Below are 21476 nucleotides of genomic sequence, written 5' to 3' on the forward strand. Positions count from 1 at the left end.
AAATCTGAAAAATTTTCTTTCTAGTTAACACAAAGCAATATAAATAATTTTAAAAAGTTTAAATTAAGGAACAGGTTGGCCAACCTTTGAAAGCTTAGAATATTACATACAGTCTCTCTATAGTCATCAGTGCTTAAAAATGTAATCAATAACGCTGGCTTTATATTATTATGTAAACTAGTTTTTCACAAATAAAACTAATTTTTGTGTTAATGTAAAATCTATGCAAATACATGCAGTCATTTATCAGGAGAGCTGACAAGCATTCCATATTGGAGAGGGAAATGAAACCGCCTCAAGAATAGAGGCAATTAATTATTTCTGTATTTCTTCTTCTTCTGTCTTGAGGCACAAAAGTTATCCATCCAGTTAAAACAGCAAATGAAATAAAGAGATTATTTTTTTATTTAAACACATATGGCTTTTGCCTGCAATACTGATCACCACAAGGTCTACAGATGCCCGTGGCTAAATTGTGTGCCAGCAGATGCACACAAGGGAAAAGGCGCTAATGCAGCGTGGAGAGAAAAACAAATGAAGAACTGCACTGCCTACTCAGAAACCCAACCCAGAAACCAACCCACACCCACCCTTCCCCAATGAATTATGCATTCTGCTTATCAAATACAGGTGAAGGTTACAAAACATTAACCTTGGTCTGGTGCAAAAAGTATAAAATGCTTTTAAATTAGTAAAGACGTTTTTGTGTGCACGGGTAGTTATCAGATATGGAGGTAGGTGCCTGGGAAATACATGGATATTTCTATGAAGAGAATAGCTAGTGACATTTACATGTTTTGGTCTTACAACAAAAAAGTGTATAACAGCAAAATGAGTGTGATGAGCAGAAACGGTCCAGTTTCTAGTCGGCAGTTTTTAAGTCCATTTGCCAGCAATCCTGAAAGTATTGAAACTGGTGAGACGTGGGTGGAGAGGCTGGAGAGAACGCTCTGCTCCTGTGCAAACCCTGAGTTCTGTTCCCAGCCCCCCAGGCAGCTCACGATTGCCTGCACTCCAGTCCAAGGCGTCACTGTCCTCTCTCACAGACACGCGTGCACAGGCCGCTTCGCTTGCATTCACACCCCATGGTCACATGAATAAAAATAAATCCTAACAAAACAAAGCAACAAACAACTGGAGCCTTGTAGAGTGTTTCCCTTTGACATGGTTAATGTAAAAACACAAAAAGCAAATCCACCTTTTACCATCGGAAAGACTATGGATGCGTGTGTGCATGTGCAGGCTGTTTGATCAACATTAAAAAGAATGTTTTTCTAAAAATGGTTTACAATTATTAATAAAGCAATAACTTCTTTCTTAATAGGCCTATAAGCTTGCATAACATTACATTTTCCATTTTAATTGCAAATAAAATCATAAACCACAAAGCAGTTAAATAAGTCGCATATATGGAGGTATTAAAGACTAGCTGTGCCCTTCCCAATGGCACCCGGACTTCCTGGGAGCACAGCACCAAGGAAAGAAAAGGTTCCTATTTGGACACTTCACTAATTCTTTGTTCTGTATTCTTGACCATCTAAATTTAAATGACAATGTGTTTTTATATGAAACTTGAATTAGAAGCATATGTTCCAAGAATGTGAGCGCATTATTTAGTATTAGCTATAATTAAATAACAAATATGCCTCAGCTATTGCTAATTCATTTGAGAATTCACAGAACAGTACATTCCTACTGAAACCTCACAGACGGGAATAGCACTGCTTACAAATTACAGATCAATTACAGATATACTCACACAACTCAATTTTTAAAATTGTTTTTATCTCACTTGTATGTGTATGTGTGGGTGTCTGTATGTATATGTGTGCATAGGTGCACGCCTGGTGCTTGAGGAAGCCAGTAAAGGCCAATCCTCTGGAGCCAGAGTTACAAAAGGTTTTGAGTTGCCATGTGGGTGCTGGGAATTGAACCTAAGCCCTGCAAAAGAGCAGTCATCTCCGCAGCCTAATCTCAACTCTATAAAGCATATGTCACATAAAAGTAAATCTAGTGTTTTTACTTAACAGGATTCTCAACGTTTGTTTTAAAAACACTACATTTAAATTATGCTCTTAAGTTTGATTTTAATTCTTTATTCGGATAAAAAGGTTATATAGATCTAAAATTACTACTTATCAATTCTACTTTCCACTTGATATTTTCAACACATCACTATATGAAAAATTGTGCTTTCTAGGGAATAGTACACACTGATAAAGTGAAATTTACATATTTTGTATATTGAGTATAGCTGGAAGGGAAAACAAAATATTTTATAGGAGGTATGTTAGCAAACATTTACCATCTATAAATATATATATGTATATATTATTATATATGACAATATTCATATATATATATATATATATATATATATATATATATGACAATTCCTATTTATATCCTAACTTTTTTCTATAAAATGTCATTGCATAAGTGGTAAGACGTGATCATTTTAGTATGAATATTTTCAACTAGCACTTTAGTTAATAATCCTTGAAATTTACAATAAATCCCAATTTATAGGAATGCCTTTTTATCAATTAAAAAGTAAACTCCAAACACTAAACAGAAAAAGAGGGAGATTATTTTCGGTAAGCACTCATTGGAAGTTGATTAGTTGGAACCCATATACTAGACTCATGTTTTCAATCCTTAATCACGCACAGTATGGAGCGGTGATAACAGTGGTGTGGTCCTAGATTAACAAGCTAATCACACCTGCTTCCACTGCTTTCTCAAAGTACAATAAAAATGCAGCCGGCCCAGGGCACTGGGCTGCGGTCATATACACAAAAGCCTGGAAACTCTTGTTTATTGGGGGGGGGGGGTCCTCGTTTTCATACAGAAAAAAAAACAAAAACAAAACAAAAAATAAAGTGAAGAACCCATTTATCCTGTCTGCTTATTCTGTAGGGTCTGAATGAAGATTTAACAAAAGCAATGTTAGTTTGTTGGAAAGATATCTAGGATGAGGATATTACCAATTCTTTTCATTGATGGCTGTCACCTCAACCTTTCTTCCTCCTCCTCCTCCTCCTCATTGACTCTACTCCCTGTCCAATTCTTTCTTCTCCAATTTACAGGAGCAATGTGAAATACCCTGCACCTCTATGCACACACACAAGCTGGGTTAACTCCCTTATCATAAAGGAAACAGTTGGCTACCATCAAGGAGGGGTGGTGATTCTTCCAACTGGCTTAAATCACTAAGTTACTTTCCTTTTCAACACTTAGCAATAATGTAGAAAAAGAAGTATTTGACACTACAGATGTGACCATGTGACTGTCCACTAGGGTGACAAAGAACACTAAAGCACTGGACTTCATCTTTCAAGTTGAAAAGAAACAATTTTAAAAATTAGTCTCCAGTTTTAGGGAGCTCAGGTTGAAGGAAGAGAACAGGACTGTGTCATAAATACTGATCTTAACTCTCTGCCTGACTTTGTAGTGCATCTAGCATTCAAACACAGACTAATGACTTTAAGAAATCCCTAAAACTTTCAAACCATTTTTTAAAGTGTTTTTAAACCATAGGTCACAACAGAAAGGTATAAATAAATGCCATCAAATAACCAGAAAACCTCCCTCTATCTACTTTATTTAATAAGATACCTGAAGAAAACTCGGCGCAAATATCTGTCTTTAATTTCTCTAGTGGGGAATATATTACGTTTGGCAGAAAGAAACGGTTAAATGGTTAAGGTAGCCTGGGTACATTTTTAGAAATGAGGGAAGGGGAAGAAATCAGATGCATACAATGCGCCTTCAAAGCCACTCCAGCAGTAGAGATAAATAATTTAATATAATCATCTTCATATTCCTTTAGTCTCCAGGGTAATAATCACATATTAAAAAAATAAAACTTAAAATTGAAGAAACAGTTGTGGATGGACTAGGTGCTGGCAGACTAGGCGGGAGCAGTGTGTGCACTGGAAGAGCTCACATCCCTTCCAGTCTTCCAGAAGGCTGGCTGCTGAGGTCAGTGAGCCTGCAGTTCAAGTTTAAACGGTACCAAAAAGCCAGCAATGCTCAAAGCTTAGGTCCTACACTGAGCACATGCGGTTTCTTTATCCCCTTGTAGATGGCGTGTGCCTGGCTGAGGAAGTGCTCTCAGAGAGCTGCACCTCAGAAATGGTTGTCTTGTCCTTGTTATTTGGGATAGTTCACGTGTTAAAGTTCACATTTGTTTTATGTTCATAAATTTGGCTAGATGTTATGATAACAGGCTGGATTTGTTTTCCCTAACTGGAACATTTTAAATTCAAGCTGCTTTAGTTAAACCCTAGACACCATTCCAATGCAAGCATCTCAGTGGTTACATCATGGGATTCTTGGGTATTTCTTTTCCCTCCAATGAGGTCACTTTTCTTCAATTATCGGTCTATCATTAGCCTATGTCAAGGGTGTCTACATGCATGCCACTGAAAACAATTAACCATTTATGTCTTCAAATACGAGGAGCACACAAGCTTCTTTTCTGGTACCCAGTAAGATTGTATTTTAAAAATCAAGTCAGCTGTTACACAGACTTTTCATATAATACAACCGACTTTATATTACTCGTGTATCACATCAGCAGCTCGAACAAATCAACGGATCAAGTGCTTTTTAAAATTAAAATTACTATAAAGTAGTTAAATAATTCACCGGAATAAAATGTATCTAACGCCAAAACCTCGATTAAAATCTGGAGAATTTTACAAAAAATACAACATTAATTTTAATTCATCTCCATGGGTAATTCAATTAAGGCAAGCGCAGTTTAGGTTTTCTTCAACAAGGAAAGGTGTTGAGATTATGGAAAGGATTCGGCTACAGGCACATTTCCCCGGACTAAGGACGGTCTGGGCAGCACAGCTAGAAAGACAATCTAACGCAATTCTAAGCCTCCCTTCCGGTCACCCCACAAAGACAGCAGGCGCCCGGTGTGTCCGGTTTTATGTAAATCACTGTCAGCTCAGGGTATGGAGGTCCCGGCCGGCCAGGCCTTCCAGAACCCGCGGCCTCACTAGCCGGCAACACTAGTTTCACAGTCCCCTTGCTCCAAGCGAAAATCGTTCGGGAAAGGCCTCAGTTGCATCAATTAGTTTGCACAGAATGCTTCGGTGTTTAGCTTCGCCTTAACCCAATTAAGCCGCACAGCCAGCCCAGAAAGATGCGCCACCTGCGCCTGGCTGCAGTCGGCGGCCGCGGGATCCCGAGTCCTTCTGTTGGACGCAGGGAACCAAGGCCTCGGCGTCCTCGAATCTACCTCAGGCACCATTGTCGGGGTGAGACTCGGGGCGCGCGCTCACCCGGGAAGGTCAGGGCCAAGTATTCCTGGGTGCTCTGAGTACAGCGCACGCATGGCTAGGGCGGGGAGGCTACGAGAGCTGAGGTACGAGGGCACCGAGACTGTTTTGCAGCGGTGGAGGAGAGTGGGGACATCCCAGACACCCAGAAAGCTTTACCCTGGGAGCAGATGAGCCAAGGAAGAGAGCTGGGTGGGGTGGGGTAGGCGCTTGCCGCCGCATCCCTGGCACCCCATCCCAGGGATGGTGTCCCCAGCAGCGGCCCGGCCGGTTCCCTGCCGCGCAGCTTTCTCTTGTTTGTCAGGCGCTCCCGGTTGCCTCTTCTAGCTTCTCTTAGCTGCCAAAAGGTAGCAGCGCATTCACCCGCGACGCTGGCAAACTGGGGAGGGGCTTTGCGGATCCCTAGTCCCCTCTCCCAAGGGAACAAGTCTTGGGGAATGAAGTAGAAGGCCATCGTAAGCCCCAAATGTGATGTACTATTTTAATCTAATTCGGAATCTATCACTCCTGGGTAACAAGAAACGAAATTAGAGATGGCCCTGTGATGCTTAAAAGGTGGGGAGTCTTCAGCAGGAGCCATTAAACTTGCGTACACAGGTGCAACCTTACCATGCACTGGAAATTCTCTTAATCTGAAATGAACAGACCTTTGTACCAAAGGCAGGCAACTGAAAACTACTACATAAGCCCTAACTACCTGTATTCAATTCATGTGCACCAGAGACTCAACTGGTCATGGCACTGTAAGAAAGAGCTACCTATAAAAACCTCTGTAGGCTCCAACAAGTAAAGGTTGTTTCTTTGAAATTTTCCAAGATGAAACTTAAATAGTACTCCCACCTGAAACATGAATGGTTAAAAAAAATTTTTTAAGCCTTTAGCCATCTTCTCAGTGAAATTATGATGGCCCATAAGATTAGGAAGCTACTGTTTGGTCAGCACTGAAGGTATCTGGGATGGAAGCTTCATCTTTAAGCCTGCGAGGACAAATAAGCTGACCACGCCTTCCAGTGAGCAGTGTTGAGCCCGGCTCGGATTCCTCTAGGTCTTTCTGTACAGGACAGCTCACTATGGGCTGGCACTGAAGTGTCCTCTACATCTCCGAGAACACTTGTGGGAAGCATTCCCACAACAGCATACAGCCCACCCTGCTGTCTGCTACTGTAGCATTAGCCAATCTAGCAACAGACACGGGAAACTGCACGCAGGTGAACCCGTTTAAACACTGCATTTTTAAATTGGTTAGACAGCATCTACCCACTGAGCAATGCGTTTTAAATTCCTCTCAGCAGATGCAAATGTGGAAAGCCTAGATAAAAAGAGATCAGACTGGCTAAAGTTTGGAAGAGGATTCTGACTGGGAACACCCAAGTGAAGGCTGGAGGACTCCGTCTGAGGCCAGCAGTCACTTAAGCAAACTTCTCACTTGCATTAAGAAAGACCCCAGAGATGAACGGGCATTAATTACCTTACTCTAAATGCAAGGTAGTGACTTCGTTCTAGAAAGTTCCTTTGACTTCACTAATTAGTGGGTGACCATTAGTACAACTGGATAGCTCATCAGAGGCGAACATATAAGCAGCCTTTTCAGCAAAGAGCTCCTTGTCTCCACCAAGTCTTTCCCAAAAGTCAATATGCTTCAAGTTATACCAAAGCTAGGGGATTTCCTCTTGCTTTCCAACATGTCTAGGTGGCCTGGGTGTTTTTCTGTCAGCAGCAGCTTCCTACCTTTGGTTTCTGTGCCTCTATCCACGAGGGGGGATTAATTAGCCTGGCTGTAGCTGGAGGAGGCTGTCGTGACGAGCCCAGTGGCGATTGGCCGCCCGCCTGCCTGGCCCTGCCTTTATAATTTCCACACGAGTGCATCTGGGCTCTTACACAAACCAACAGCAGCTTCTTCTGACAGACACACACTCACCCCGACGCACACTCAGCACACTTTTCCTCCATCTGATTAACAGTCAGGCACACACCATGATTACGGGAAAACGTTAATAAATACGGAAAGGGGTGATTATTTTGACTACTGGAAGAGCTTTGCTGGGTCTCCGCACAACTTTTGTTTTTTATTACCGAGAAGGTGCTCTCTCCACGCGTCTCCCTCAGAAACGGATTCTTTAGCAAAGGGGAGAGAAGGGGAGAGCGCAGCCTTTCACTTTAAGACCCGCTAGGCTCCAGCGGAGAAAAGGCCGGCTAGGCAGGGCGGCCCCCTGCTGCAGCCAGTCCGAGGAGGCTCGTGCCTTTTGAACGTGGCCCCCTTTCTCCACCGAAGTTGGCTCCAGCGCTAGCAGCCGCATTGGATCCCACAGCTTATTGCGAGACTCCGGTGTACAATCCGGATCTCTGCCCCAACATGATCGCGGCCCAGGCCAAGCTGGTCTACCACCTGAATAAGTACTACAACGAGAAATGCCAGGCCAGGAAAGCTGCCATCGCCAAAACCATCCGGGAAGTCTGCAAAGTGGTCTCAGACGTCCTGAAGGAGGTTGAAGTGCAGGAACCGCGCTTCATCAGCTCCCTCAACGAGATGGACAACCGCTACGAGGGCCTGGAGGTCATCTCTCCCACCGAGTTCGAGGTGGTACTCTATCTGAACCAGATGGGGGTGTTTAACTTCGTGGATGACGGCTCCCTGCCTGGCTGTGCGGTGCTGAAACTGAGCGATGGGCGCAAGAGGAGCATGTCCCTCTGGGTAGAATTCATCACCGCCTCTGGCTACCTCTCCGCACGCAAAATCCGTTCCAGGTTTCAGACGCTGGTGGCACAGGCGGTGGACAAGTGTAGCTACAGAGATGTAGTAAAGATGGTGGCTGACACGAGCGAAGTGAAACTGAGAATCCGAGATAGGTATGTGGTGCAGATCACACCGGCCTTCAAGTGCACCGGGATTTGGCCGAGAAGCGCTGCCCACTGGCCGCTTCCCCACATCCCCTGGCCAGGACCCAACCGGGTGGCAGAGGTCAAGGCCGAAGGGTTCAATTTGTTGTCCAAGGAGTGCCACTCCCTGGCCGGCAAGCAGAGCTCAGCTGAGAGCGATGCTTGGGTGTTGCAGTTTGCAGAAGCTGAAAACAGACTGCAGATGGGGGGCTGCAGGAAGAAATGCCTCTCTATTCTGAAAACCCTGCGCGACCGCCACCTGGAGTTGCCAGGCCAGCCCCTCAACAACTACCACATGAAGACTCTGGTGTCCTACGAGTGTGAGAAGCATCCCCGAGAGTCGGACTGGGATGAGTCTTGCTTGGGCGACCGGCTGAACGGGATTCTGCTGCAGCTCATCTCCTGCCTGCAGTGCCGGCGGTGTCCCCATTACTTCTTACCAAACTTAGATCTGTTTCAAGGCAAACCACACTCAGCCTTGGAAAACGCTGCTAAACAAACGTGGCGACTGGCAAGAGAGATCCTGACCAATCCAAAAAGTTTGGAAAAACTTTAGAGGATGATCTAATCCAGGGCCAACAAGAAAGAGCATTCTTCTCAAAGTCCCGACGAAATGAAAACTTCCTGGCCGATTCCTATGTACTATTTCCCGAGACAGTGCAAAGATCTCTTCCTTTAACGGGAGTAACAACACAGCATTTGAACATCAACTCACATACCCTACAAACAAGGGAATGAGGTAGAGAAACGGGAAAACCTACACCACAGCATCTTTATGGAGGCACCCCGGACATCCCCTGAAATGTGCACAACACCCCAAAACAGCGGGCTGCAATGCAAGACCATGGCCAATGCCAGCAAAGGATTATAGTAATCTTGAGACTTAGGTACATCTGCCTCCCAGTAAACAGGACCCGGATGTACCATCGGAAGGAAAGAGTAATGTATATTTTGATCTGTAACAAAAGTTGTGATCTCATGTTGTCTTTGAAAGTGTGGATATTGGTGTTTTGTGATTTGGTGAACAAAACTGAAATTGCCATTTTGGAAACTTCCAGACATTTTCTACAGAACAGAGATGGCATTTAAAGGTAGATTTTCTCCTGGTACTTTACCTGTCTGTGAAGTGTCTGAACTTAAAAAAAAGTTTACATTTTGTTTCAAATATATTGCTTGTTCTAACATTCCGTAAGTATACTTGAAATGTTATTTAAATATATTCAAAAATTTGAATTCAGCTTATATAATAACGCTTGAATATCTGAATTATATATATATTTGAAAATGCACTTGAAAATACACTGGATAATTACTTTTGTGATTTAGAATTTAATTTCTGTTGCTGATTTTTATTTAATTAGAAGATAATAAATGAAGTAAAATACCAAATTGCTGTGTTTCACTTTAAATTTTTTTTTTGCTAAATGAGGTAATGATTGCTTTTAAAAATCAACTTGAGAATTTTAAACATTTTGATAAACAAGCTAATAAAATCACTAAAAATAAATTTTAGAAGGGCTTTTAAAAAAACAGCTATAGAAAATACCCATTTCCCAGTTTCTAACTTATTCAATGGTTCTTTCCTACAACAACTAAATTTACAACCTATTTCTGAGACCTTGATTCTGGTTAGTATTTCCGTAGCCTTTTGACAAAATGAGGGAAAAAATTACCAGGGCAATAGAATTGACTGAGTTTAAAGCAGCAAAACCTTAGAAAATTAACTTAAATCATAATACAAAGCTTTCAAGTTTGTATATGAAATATATGCCACAAAATGGATATATATTTTAACAAATATACTTTATCAAATATATTTTAACACAAAAAGTGTTGCTAGACTAAATTAAAAATGCAGAAAACCATACTGCATTCTTACTACCCAGGGAAAGCCAATGGCAAATCTAAAGACAAGCTTCCTTATTTAAACACAGCACACTCACTCTCTCATCACAGAAGCCTTGGTATCTCACCGCCAGATCAACAAGTGCTGAGAGGGGCCAGACCAAGGCTTTACATCAGTTCCTTCAGGTAGCAATAAGGTTTACAATTTTCTCTGCCTATTTACAAATAATGTTCTTTCTATATAATGTGCCATTTCTGCATGTAGCTTAAATATAAATAATAAAGTTGAAGTCTATTTTAGAATTGCTTTTGAAATGATTTAAAGGACGATATTTGAAAGTGATTGTAAAATATCCAGTATTACATCTCAATATGTCAATCAAGAAAGACATCAGGAGAAACTCACAGATACTACAGTTACACAAATAAGAAAACAATGGCGTACATCTCAAATGGGTGCTGGGCGTGGGGCTTCTCTGATGGTCAGGGTTAGTCAACATGTATGCCAGTGTACACCTTTTAGAATAGCATATGAGTGCTAGTGTGTGCTGTGAGTGTACATAGAAGTTAAAGCTTAAAAAGAACTGGCTTCTCTTCCTTTTAAATCCATATGTAAAATCAATTTAATTCAGGAGACGAAAAATGGATGTAATAATGAAGTTATATGTAAATGGCTCCGACCCCAGTTTCCTTACAACCTATCAATAAATAATAATTCATATTGCAGTATATAGTTTTAGAAATTAAAAGTGATGTTAACACAACATTTCACAAGTCCATTCCTAGTCTTCCCAGGTACTGAGGCACTGTGTACCAGGGATCTGAAACAACTGGCTTAACCACCAAATCTGCCCAAGTGTACACAAAGGCACATAAGACCACTCAATTGCACATGCTCCGTTAATACAGGATTTAAGCTCATTAATATAGTCTTCAGTTCTGAAAGAAACCATGTGCTATTTCATTCATTTTATTTTCTGTAAGAAAGACGAGAATGTGTCTACCTCTCTGGTCACTTAGAATCAAGCAAAACTGAAAACCACATCTGCCATCAAAGCTACAGATGCTGTGCAGAATCACTCTAACTCACTTTTGTGTCGATCTTCTTGAAGGCAGCATCATCCTCATCTACCTCGAAGTAGATTTCCGTTGTAGTGATGGAGAGGGTTCCTTTGGCCACCACCACAGGAGCAATGAGCTGGGCAGGGGTGCTGAGAACCACAGGGCCTGCAAGACAGGGGCAGTGGGTCAGGCTGGGCCTTTCTGACACTTCCAAACTCTCTCCCAGAGGGTATGGCCTGATTTTATTTTGAAAAACAGTGCTAGGAAAAATGGCGCCTACCTTATACAAGGTCTTTTCATGTTAGGTAAAGTCTGTTTAGCATTTATACCGTACCTTAAAAGGAGACTAGAACAATTCTATAAAAACTCAAGAGGCCAGGGTTTTGAATAAAAGACCCAATAACATACACGTTGGAACCGCTCTATAGAAATCTATGTGGGTGGTGAGGCACTGCCATTATCGGACTTACAAATGCAGAGCAGAAGGGATGCTTAGGTGCCTCACTATTTCATGGAGCACTCTCCAAGAGACCCTAGGCAGTGGAACGAAAAGACCAACCATCCCCTAAGACATTCCTTCTGGCAGCTGCTCTACCCAGGCAAAAGGGGAAAGCAGCTAAACGTACAAATCCCATGTTACATAAGGACTGTTTTAGTTTTGGTGTTCTCAGGTGGGACACATTCACTGGCCGCAGTGCATGGTTACTGTGATTCTGTGAAGAAAATAACGAAATTCCTGTGCGTCGTTTTCCACTACAGCACACTAAAGATGAAAATGTAAGAAAAACACGGAAAAAAAATTATCCTTGAAAATGAGGGGGGAAAGTGCAATTTCACAGTTTTTTGACCCAGATAAATTGAGACTCAATAGATTTTTAGAAATTGTTCATACTTCGAATTTCCCCAATTACAGTACTGATTCGAGGGGGCATTACTTGAAATTCCTCTTTCTGATATTGGTCTAGAATAACACACAAGGAATTCAGAAATTATGCGGGCTTTGATGATGATTTTTATGTTTGAGAGCAAAACAAGCCCAGCCATTAAAACCATCCTCTGCTGCACACAGCAGGAGGCAGGCGACCGAGAGGTCCTGCCCGCGCAGGCCCGACCAGAGCGGGGAAAGCGCGAGGAGCCGCGGTCCTGCCCGCGGTTTCTAATGAGAGACCCGCAAGGCCTAGGCCGGCACTGGCAGGGCTCACGGAGTCTGCGACTCGGTTCTGTGGGTCGCCTTCAGGGCTCCGGCCGCCCGGCAGCGGACAGCGGAGTTGGCTCCTGCACCGCTTTCCGGATTTTTTTTTTTTTTTTTTTCTTCCAAGAGGCGAGGCGGTCGGTCTGAGCGCCACTTTAAAGGCTCATCAATCTTAATCTAGGTTGCTCAAGTAATTATGCCCGAATCTCTTGTACGATTACAAGTGGATTTGGGTTTCTATTCCCCAGGCCCTCCTTTGTGTTTATTGGAGGGTCCGCGCTGGCCGGCGCCTCCAGCCTCCCGGGCCCTCCTCGGATCTCCCGCGCCCGCCCGCCCGCCCGCCCGCCCGCCAGCGGGTTCGAACCGCTCCTTTAACCCTTGCACCACCGCAGCGCTGTTGGGAGGCTATGGTTTCCAGGTTCCCCTTCCGAAAAGGTCACTGTATTCGCATCTGAAACAGGCTGTCTTAAACAATTTCAGCTTGGGAAAAATCTCCAGGAAAGTTCATTCTAAACACTGACGACCATGCTTTAGGTTTTCAGACTCTTGACGTTTGGAGAACAACAATGGTCAAAAACATTTAAAAAATGGCGAGCCGCGTTCTTCTCTTAAAAAGTAATTTAACATATTCAAACAATAAATTAGGGAAGTTGGGAAAAAAAGAGATCAGGAATCTAGTAGTTATCCAAGCTATACTCTGACTTACTCAAATGAGCATGAATTATATATACACAGCCCCGGAGCTTTTAGCTGGGAACACATTTCTAAAAGAAGACAGCACTTCCTAAGATTCTATTCCGTTTCTTCTATTGAGTTAAGGTTTTCTGGGAGTTTATTAAATAATTTCTTTAAGAAAGACACATCACGAAATATTTAACATTAGAAGTATGTTCTCCCAGCCCTGCAAATCTCCAATTACAACTCCCAATTCCGTGGACTGTTGGAGGAGCACAGAGTTGGTTTTCTGTTGTTGTAGCCTCCAGGGAGCAGAGCAGCCACTGGCGGCGCAGGGTTAATCCGCTGAGGCAAGAGAGAAAGGGGATTAGCTTTAATCCCCTTAGGGGACCCTCTGGATTTTAGGGATCCTATATTAAAATGTTTACATAAAGCACAATCACAAGTCAGCATGTTTTCCATATGGCACAGAGTGATTTAGAAACCTGGGATCTTTCCCCAAACAGTGTTTTGAAGGGAGTCAGAAGATGCTTATCCAGGGGGTTCATTCTAGCTACCCTCCTCAGCACCAGGAGTTTAACCTCCTGAACTTTGCTTGGTACAGTGAACTGGGAACTGGCTGTAAATACATCCATTCCAATAGCTACCCTAATAATCACAGTGAATTACAATAATGTCCCCAGCACTCACAGAGCAGAATTACAGAACGTAAAAGGCCTATGCATGTAGTACTGGCACATAAAATCATTTAAAACTCTACCATAAATAGTGATAAAAGTAAAAGAAAATGTTATTACTTCTTACATTGGCTATGGACCCATGACTGCTTTTAAGGAAACGTTAGGGGTGTCACTGGCCATTATTCTAGAACCAACACCATCGGGAATCAGGGAGGAGCTTCGCTTTGGAGCCATGGCTCTTTATGGGGATGGCAAACCTGTGTACTGATGTGTGGGACATGCATATATGCCCATGGAGGAATGTATTTTGTTATTTTGAAGTAGGGTTTCTCTGTAGAGATGCCCATGGACTATATTTTATTTTGAGACAGGGTTTCTCTGTATAACAGCCCTGGCTGTTCTGGTTTCTGCTTCTGTTTCCCTGTGCTGGGATACAGGTGTGCAACATCATGCCCATCTCTGGAATATAATCTAAAAGAATGCTAAATACTCATGAGTTTGGATTGTGTTACTGAAAAATATCAAAACTCCAAGCTAAGACATCTTAATAAAACCACATTAGCATCTTAAAAGAAACTTATACTTTACAACGGTCTTTTCCACCTCCATTTGGCTACAGCCCAATGCTGGGTTTTAGATGTCATAATGGTATGCACCTGCAGCAGAGCCATTGGCTGACTGTCACTGTAAGGGGAGAAGACTGGTAACTCTGGGGTCCTGGGTGGCAAAGAACTAACTGTAGAATCAGGGCCTTGATAAAGGGATTTGAAGACTTTCATGACTCATGAAGGCAGACTGCTGAGCAGTCGAATCTGCTGGAAGCAGATCATTTGGAGATTGGGTACTTTAATAATGTTTTAGAAGCATGCTAAGGCTGTATTTGGAAAGCAGCATTTACCCACTTCAACCAGGAGAGGGGGTGTTTAGTGTCCCATGGCCTTGTTTTTGTCTGAGCTTAGATCAAATTATCATCTTGTCTACTGTGACATCAAGAATGATGGTGTTCTGTGATGTTTATGTTCAGCTCAGGAGCACTTTGTTTTAGCGTCAACCCCCAGACCAGCTCCTAGAAACACCAAGGCCAGCTCCCACAAGTCAAAACTGTTCCTTCTTTGCTCTGATGCAGAATTTAATCACGTTTTGTCAGGGTCAACAGAGTACAGAGTTCCAGCTATCAAAAGGCAATTGTGACAACTACATTTGCAGTCAGTACTAAACCTCATTTTCCAGTTCTAACAGCACAAAGAATATGGAGTTAAACATGTTGAAGTTCAATTAAAATTGGCACTGTTAGAATTATTTGATAAGATGTATGGCTAGCAAATACCCTATTTAGGGCATGTGCAGTTGCAATGTATGTTGGAATCAATTGATATTTCTCCTCTCCCCTTCTTTGAGAAGGGTTTCTTCTCTGTGTATCGCTGGCTGTCCTGGAACTTGCTCTTGTACATCAGGCTGGCCTCAAAGATCTGTGAGTGTTGAGATTAAAGGCATACCACAATTGGCTGGCTCTGGTATTTCTTACATTTAGCTAATGTAAAAGTCATGAATTTAGGATGATTAAAAAATTAAGACTCAAATATAAACTCAACAAATCTTCACAGTTGATTCTGTAATGTGACAGAATTTCTGAGGAAATGAAAGTGTCAGTGACCGAATGTGGCCAATCCACCTACCACCAAGACTACTTTATGAAATCTTTACTTTTTAAAAGTATATTGTGAGGAAAACTAGGAGAAAAATCTAAGAAAAAAGATAGAAAGGCTTTAATTTCAAGAATTAAATTTCAGAAGCACACAGGGAAGGAGAGGTTGGAACTTTGAAATCCCAGGAATGCTTTAAGCATTAAGAAGCAGAGGTGAGCCCAGAAGTTCAGGGAGAGGCACTGAGATGTCTGAGTTTTAGGCCAGCCTGCTCTACAGAGTGAGTTCTAGGACACCCATGAGTACATAGAAAAACCCTATTTCAAAAATCCACCATCACCACCAACACCAATAAATAGAAAAGAGCTGGAGAGGTGGCGCCTGGTTAAGAGTACACCCCGATTTCTGTTTCCAGCACTTCTATCAGGCGATCCACAGTCACCTGTAACCCCAGCGTCAGCACACCTGACACTCTCTTCTGTACCAATAATTTAGAACAGAAACAGTAAAATAAAGGGTAAAGGGTAAATAAAATAAAGGGTAAATGCTTGCTATGTGACTGGGAGAGGGGAAAGCGCTCAGAACAATACTGAGAACCTTAAATTTCTATCTAAGACAGTTCCTTGTGTGTCAGGTATTCTTAAGTGTCTCAAGGAGAGACGTGGAGGTTTTACTGATTGATACTGGTCCAAAATTAATAGACATTGTAAACATTTTCAAAACTCCATAGGACATTTCAGCTTCAACTAGAAAGTGATGACTTCAACAACCACGGAATATTTTTAATGCTTGTGCACTTCAATCTTAGTAATATTTTCCTCCAGCACACTCATTACACGGCACCTTCAAACGGTTCCACCATGGGTATACCAGCTGGTACCCAGAAAAGCAGCTCTGATGTTTCTTGGTGACTTCTTGAGTTCTGTCTTAAAGACTGAGATTAACAATAACGTATCATCCCCACATTCTCTAGTTTCGAGAGATGACTATTTGATCCTTAAGAGCACATACGACTCATCACTGGAATCCCGAGTATATCTGTCTCTGGAAAGAGATAACTTACCGCATAGTCTGAAACAGGTGTGGAAAATATAAAATTCAAGATTTCATTTTAACATAATTTTTTAGCATGGCAAAAAACTTACTTAATACTGATGTTATCTAAAGCTCCATCTTACTTACTGTGCCTACACTGGATAATCTTAGGCACTAAGAGACAATCTGGCAACTCTAACCTTATTCTTTCAGTTATATCTCCCAATTCATTCAGGTAAATATTTGTGCTCAGAAGAAGAGTATATTTTCTACAATGCTTATCACAGATTTTGCAGAAGAAACACTTTTAAAAGCACATCGTCTAGGTAACAAAGTACTGAGATGTCCAGAACACAAACTTTACCGAAAAGCAGTGATTGTTTTAGAGCTTGTGTGCTAATTTGCTCTTCCAGGTGATCTGGATGAGATTTGTGTTTCCAGTTATGTTACAATTAGTTGAACATATGGGAGATATCTTTCATCTTCTGAATTAGGACTGGTTTATGGCACTAGGATGCCATGTTGTATCTGGAAAGAGTAAATTCCACTAGACTAGCTCTGTGAATAAACCCGAGGATGTGACTGAGATCTGTGGGAGCAGAAGCTTGAAGGGTCTCTGGAATCTAGTCTGGGCTCATGCTGGCCTGTCTGTTCCCAGGGCTTCTGGCACATTTCCACTGCAACTCTTGTAAGTCACTGAACATATTACTCATCTGTTCCTCTTGCTCACATAAGCAACTTTAAGGTGGGCATATTTTCTTAATGGAAGCCAGAATGCTCTCAGAGAATGCACTGTCCCTTTTACACAGAAAATGGTACATGCCACGGTTTCATTTGTATGTCAGAGTAAACATTACTTAACATATCAAATACTGTTCTCTATATTTTATTTTACATTGTCCTTTAAAAGCATAAGAGAGACTGACTCCTGGAGAAAATAAAACTTTAAAACTATACTAAAATCCAGTTGGGAATTATACTTGATTATTCTATTATACCCAATATATATTATTCATCAACATAGCATAATTTTATAAGTGCTACCATTTTCTCAGCATGATATTTGTTCTTTCTTTAGAAATTATATATAAAGGCACTTAACCAGCATCCCTTAATTTGTGCAATCAACTGAAAGTAATGGCTGTGTGTTGTATTCTTATGGGAACTAGAGGGAATACAGTAGTGTATAAGGCATGAATTTCATAAAGAAGAACCTTACAGTATGGGGTTAGAAAAAGAATTGTGCATGAGTGATTATGCCATAGACAGAAGAGTCATCTGAGCACCATATAAAGCACAGTGCATGAATTAATCTTTATTATTATTCCTTTCAACAATGCTGTCTGCTAGTGCCGTTGTCCCCATTTTGCAGATGAGAAAATAAGAAAGAAGGTAGTTTAGAAAGGTCCTTCAACTAGTGCATAGCAGTCCAAATTTGTTTGAATTATAGACCCTTACGTGTACTACCTCTTATGAAAAAAGAGTTAGAGGAGAACCCTGCAGATATTCTTTGAAGCTAACAGTTTCCACTGAGGGGGTGTAGTTGCTCGTCTGCAATTCCATAAGCTGTGATGAACGCACAGCTGTAACTGGGATGAGCCTGAACCATGTTTGTCTCGGGAGCAGGAAAAGCTGGCACCGGGAAAGCACACTTAGTTTCGTATGTCCGAGCTGGCGGGTGTGGACCCTGTGGAGAACAGGGGCACACACATGGCCTCTTTGGGAAGGTCCTTCTCTGTCCCCGTGGGTCTCAGCCTTCCCAGAGCTTCGGCCTTGTGGCACAGTGGTCACGCTGTGCTGATCCCGGCCATAACATTATTTCCTTGCTCCTTCATAACTGTAATTTTGTTACTGTTATGAATCATAATGTAAATGTCTGATATGTGACCCCACAAAGGGGTTGTGATCCCGTTGAGAAACACTTCTCTACAAGCATCCATGCTGGTTTATAATATTCCTATTTTGAAGAAAAATTAAACGTTGTACTTGTCCTGATGTCTTTCCCTTGCTGAAGGCTTTCTGCACATGACTTACCCTGATCTCCTTTTGTCCACTTTCTGGAACTGATTTCTTCCTTCCTGTGCAAGCCAGCTGCTCTCTGCCTGTGCGCTTGGTGTCACTTTCCCCTGCCACCTCAGCTTCTGTCTTATCTGTGCCCTCGCCAGGCCTGCCAAGGTTAAACATCAGTTTTTTTCTCTCCTGTTCAGTTCTTTGGCTACACTCCAGCCTGGCCAGTTGCCAGGGTGTTTGGGAAATGTACTATGATTAATAAGAACAAGTTACAAAACAAAAACGTGTTATCTTTTGATTTTAGTAGAATCTTTCAGACACACTTTCCTAGAGGATTGTTTGTGTGGTGGCTTTGAAAGTACCTGTGTTCCAAGGAACATGATGGTTGAAGTTGCAGAAGCAGTGCTTTGATGCCCGTGACACAGGACTGTCCTGCTGTCTTCTGCCCTGGCCTCTGCAGTGCTGCTGACAGCTCTCTTCACTGGCTGAACGCCTGCTGTTTCCTGGAGCTCTGTGGCTGGTCTGAGCTCTCTGTTCTCTGTATTACCTATTGCCTGGGTGACCGCAGTGGTTTAAACGCCAACCTAACTCTGCTCTCTAACTTTCGGTAGTTAATATATTCCTTTGAAAACACTGTATATCTAACCAATCTGGCCTTCACACATGGCTCAGCAAACAGGTCCTCGAGAGCAGGGAGGCGATCATGTGTGTTTTTATTCCTTGTGTCGCCATGGCTTACAAATAAAGTCCAGTATTTGTTATATTTGATTTGGTTGGATAACCACATCCAGTTGGAATGAAGTATGAATCAGGACTTAGAAAATGGTGGCTAACAGTCTACACATCCTTCCAGCTCTTGCCTTTTCTAGTTTTTTTCCCTGGCATCTGCTACTGTAAACTAATTTTTAAAAAGTAATTACATAATCGTGTGTGTATTCTCTCTCTGTCTCTGTTTCTCTTGTCTCTGTCTGTCTCTGTCTCTTTGTCTCTCTCTGTCTCACTCTCTCTGTCTCTCTGTCTCTGTCTCTCTCTCTCACACACACACACATACACACACACACACACACACAAACACACATGTGCATTCCATGGTACATTTGTGGAGTTCAGAGTACAGCTTGTCAAAATTGGTTCTTGTCTTTTCTGATGCCAGGTTTAGAGACTGAACTCAGCCTGTCAGGATTGGTGGCAAGTGTCTTAATTCACTGAGCCATCTTGCTGGCCCCTTATTCCTTTGTTCTTTAAATCTACTCAACAATATAGATGGTAATAGTCCACTTAACTGATTTGTTAATCAATTGAAAGTTTCAAAAAACCAGCACCACCAGCACCACCAGGACCACCACCAGCACCACCAGGACCACCACCAGCACCACCAGGACCACCACCAGCACCACCAGCACCACCAGGACCACCACCAGGACCACCAGGACCACCACCAGCACCACCAGCACCACCAGGACCACCACCAGCACCACCAGCACCACCAGCACCACCAGGACCACCACCACCCTCAGCAGCTGCACCGACAGAAGCAGCAATGTGAGGAAATGACTAACAGGGTCTGAAAGGAAAGAAACAAAGAGAAACTTCTTGCTCCATGTCTCTAGACTGAGCTGGTGGGTCGGCGTTTCCACTGCTGCAACATAACTTCTAAACTTCAGTCTCCACTCTGAGCCACAGACTGTTCCTTCTCAGCCTCTACTGCAGCCTCCTTTCAGTCAATGTTAACTTCCCACCTGTCTACACCATTCACGTTCCTCAGAAAATGTTGTTTGGTAAGTGAACCTAGGTATATAATTTATGATCATTTATGTTTGCTTTTTAGTCTCTCTTTGAATTCCTGATTCACAAACAAGCTGAATGAGAGAAGCCTTTGGGTGTTCTTAGCTGCTAGATGAGCTAGTTATGTAAAATGAGAGAAAAACAACTTTTGAATGAAAGAGAACAAAGAAAACTGCAATCACTATAAAACTGCCTGGATATTTTGTCTGATAAAAAATTACTAATATTTAGATAGCAAATTCATTCTCTTTTAAAGATTAAAAGGTTTAAATTGTTTTATCTTTATTTATAAATCAATCAAATCTTTATTCATTTAAACATTATGCATACAGCGATGGAGAGATGGTTCAGCGGTTAAGAGGGTTAAGAGCACTGACGGCTTTGTCAAAGTCCTGAGTTCAATTCCGAGCAACCACATGGTAGCTCACAAACATGTATAAAACAAGATCTGATGCCCTCTTCTGGTGGGCAGGTGCACATACAGATAGAACACACATACATAAAACAAACACATCTTAAAATATGCATACACATGTGTCTCTGTGAGTGTATGAAATATTCCTGTGGGTGCCTAGTAAGGGCAGAAGAAAGCATTGGGTCTCTTTGGGCTGAAGTTAACAGGTCACAGGGAGCCACCTAATACAGCTGCTGGGAAACCAAACTCGGGTTCTCTGGAGGGGCACAGATTCTTAACCTTTAAGCCTGTTCCTTGTTCTCATGTCCCCAGTCTTGTTTAGCTGAACGAACAGAGGATATTCTGCTGCGATAAGTATTTGTAATCTGTTTGCCATACAAATACTTGTAGCCAAGGCTAAGTGATTCTGGTTATGGACTTCTGCAGGCTCTGGCTTCTGTGTGCAGCATTAAGTTACAGGAATAAAATGCTTCAAAGCACTGTCAGCATGCAGAAGGACTTGCTCATCCTTGTGTACAAGTGAAGGGGAGAGTGGTCTTTCCCCTAAGCACTGCAACATTGCGAGTGTCTCTCAAAGTAAGGACTGGGCACTTGTGGGTGTAGCAATGCAGACCAATCTGCTCCAAGATGCTAATGTGAGCACCGTGTTCACTGCAAGGCAGTTCTTTTATCTCACATTTCCCCCAAGCGTATTAAGCAACACAACTCATGTACCTCTTTATTAGTCAATGATTATCTCCATTCATGTTCTGTCTAAAACTAACGTGTGAAAGTTGGTGCCCCATACACAGCCATCCACAGTCTACTAAGTTAGCTGATTACTGTCCTATTTTTCAGATTAGTGATGACGATACATTCTAAGAAATTTTGTATCCAGAGAAAGATGGAGGGACAAAATTATGTTTCAAGCAGAAAAGATCTTAATATTGGGGTTGAGAAGCCTCAGAAAGGATGGCTTAT

The 21476-nt window shown here is 42.2% G+C and overlaps 2 protein-coding genes across 4 annotated transcripts in view; one reads left to right on the forward strand and one right to left on the reverse strand.

The window, feature by feature from the left end:
• The window catches only part of NBEA (neurobeachin), a gene marked incomplete at its 5' end in the record, with an annotated part of 531924 nt that overhangs the window by 146648 nt on the left and 363800 nt on the right, over window positions 1–21476 (reverse strand). For all 3 annotated transcript variants that reach the window (XM_080929212.1, XM_080929210.1, XM_080929211.1), the window contains one exon: window positions 11110–11246. In XM_080929212.1, coding sequence (XP_080785338.1) covers window positions 11110–11246 — 137 coding nt within the window. The remainder of the gene's footprint in view (window positions 1–11109; window positions 11247–21476) is intronic.
• On the forward strand, window positions 7651–8730 carry MAB21L1 (mab-21 like 1; the record flags this gene model as incomplete). Its single annotated transcript, XM_080929624.1, has 1 exon — window positions 7651–8730. The coding sequence occupies one exon, from the start codon at window positions 7651–7653 to the stop codon at window positions 8728–8730; it is 1080 nt and encodes a 359-aa protein (XP_080785750.1).

The sequence above is a fragment of the Micromys minutus genome (genome assembly GCF_963924665.1).
Source record: "Micromys minutus genome assembly, chromosome: 15".
Classification (NCBI taxonomy): domain Eukaryota; kingdom Metazoa; phylum Chordata; class Mammalia; order Rodentia; family Muridae; genus Micromys; species Micromys minutus.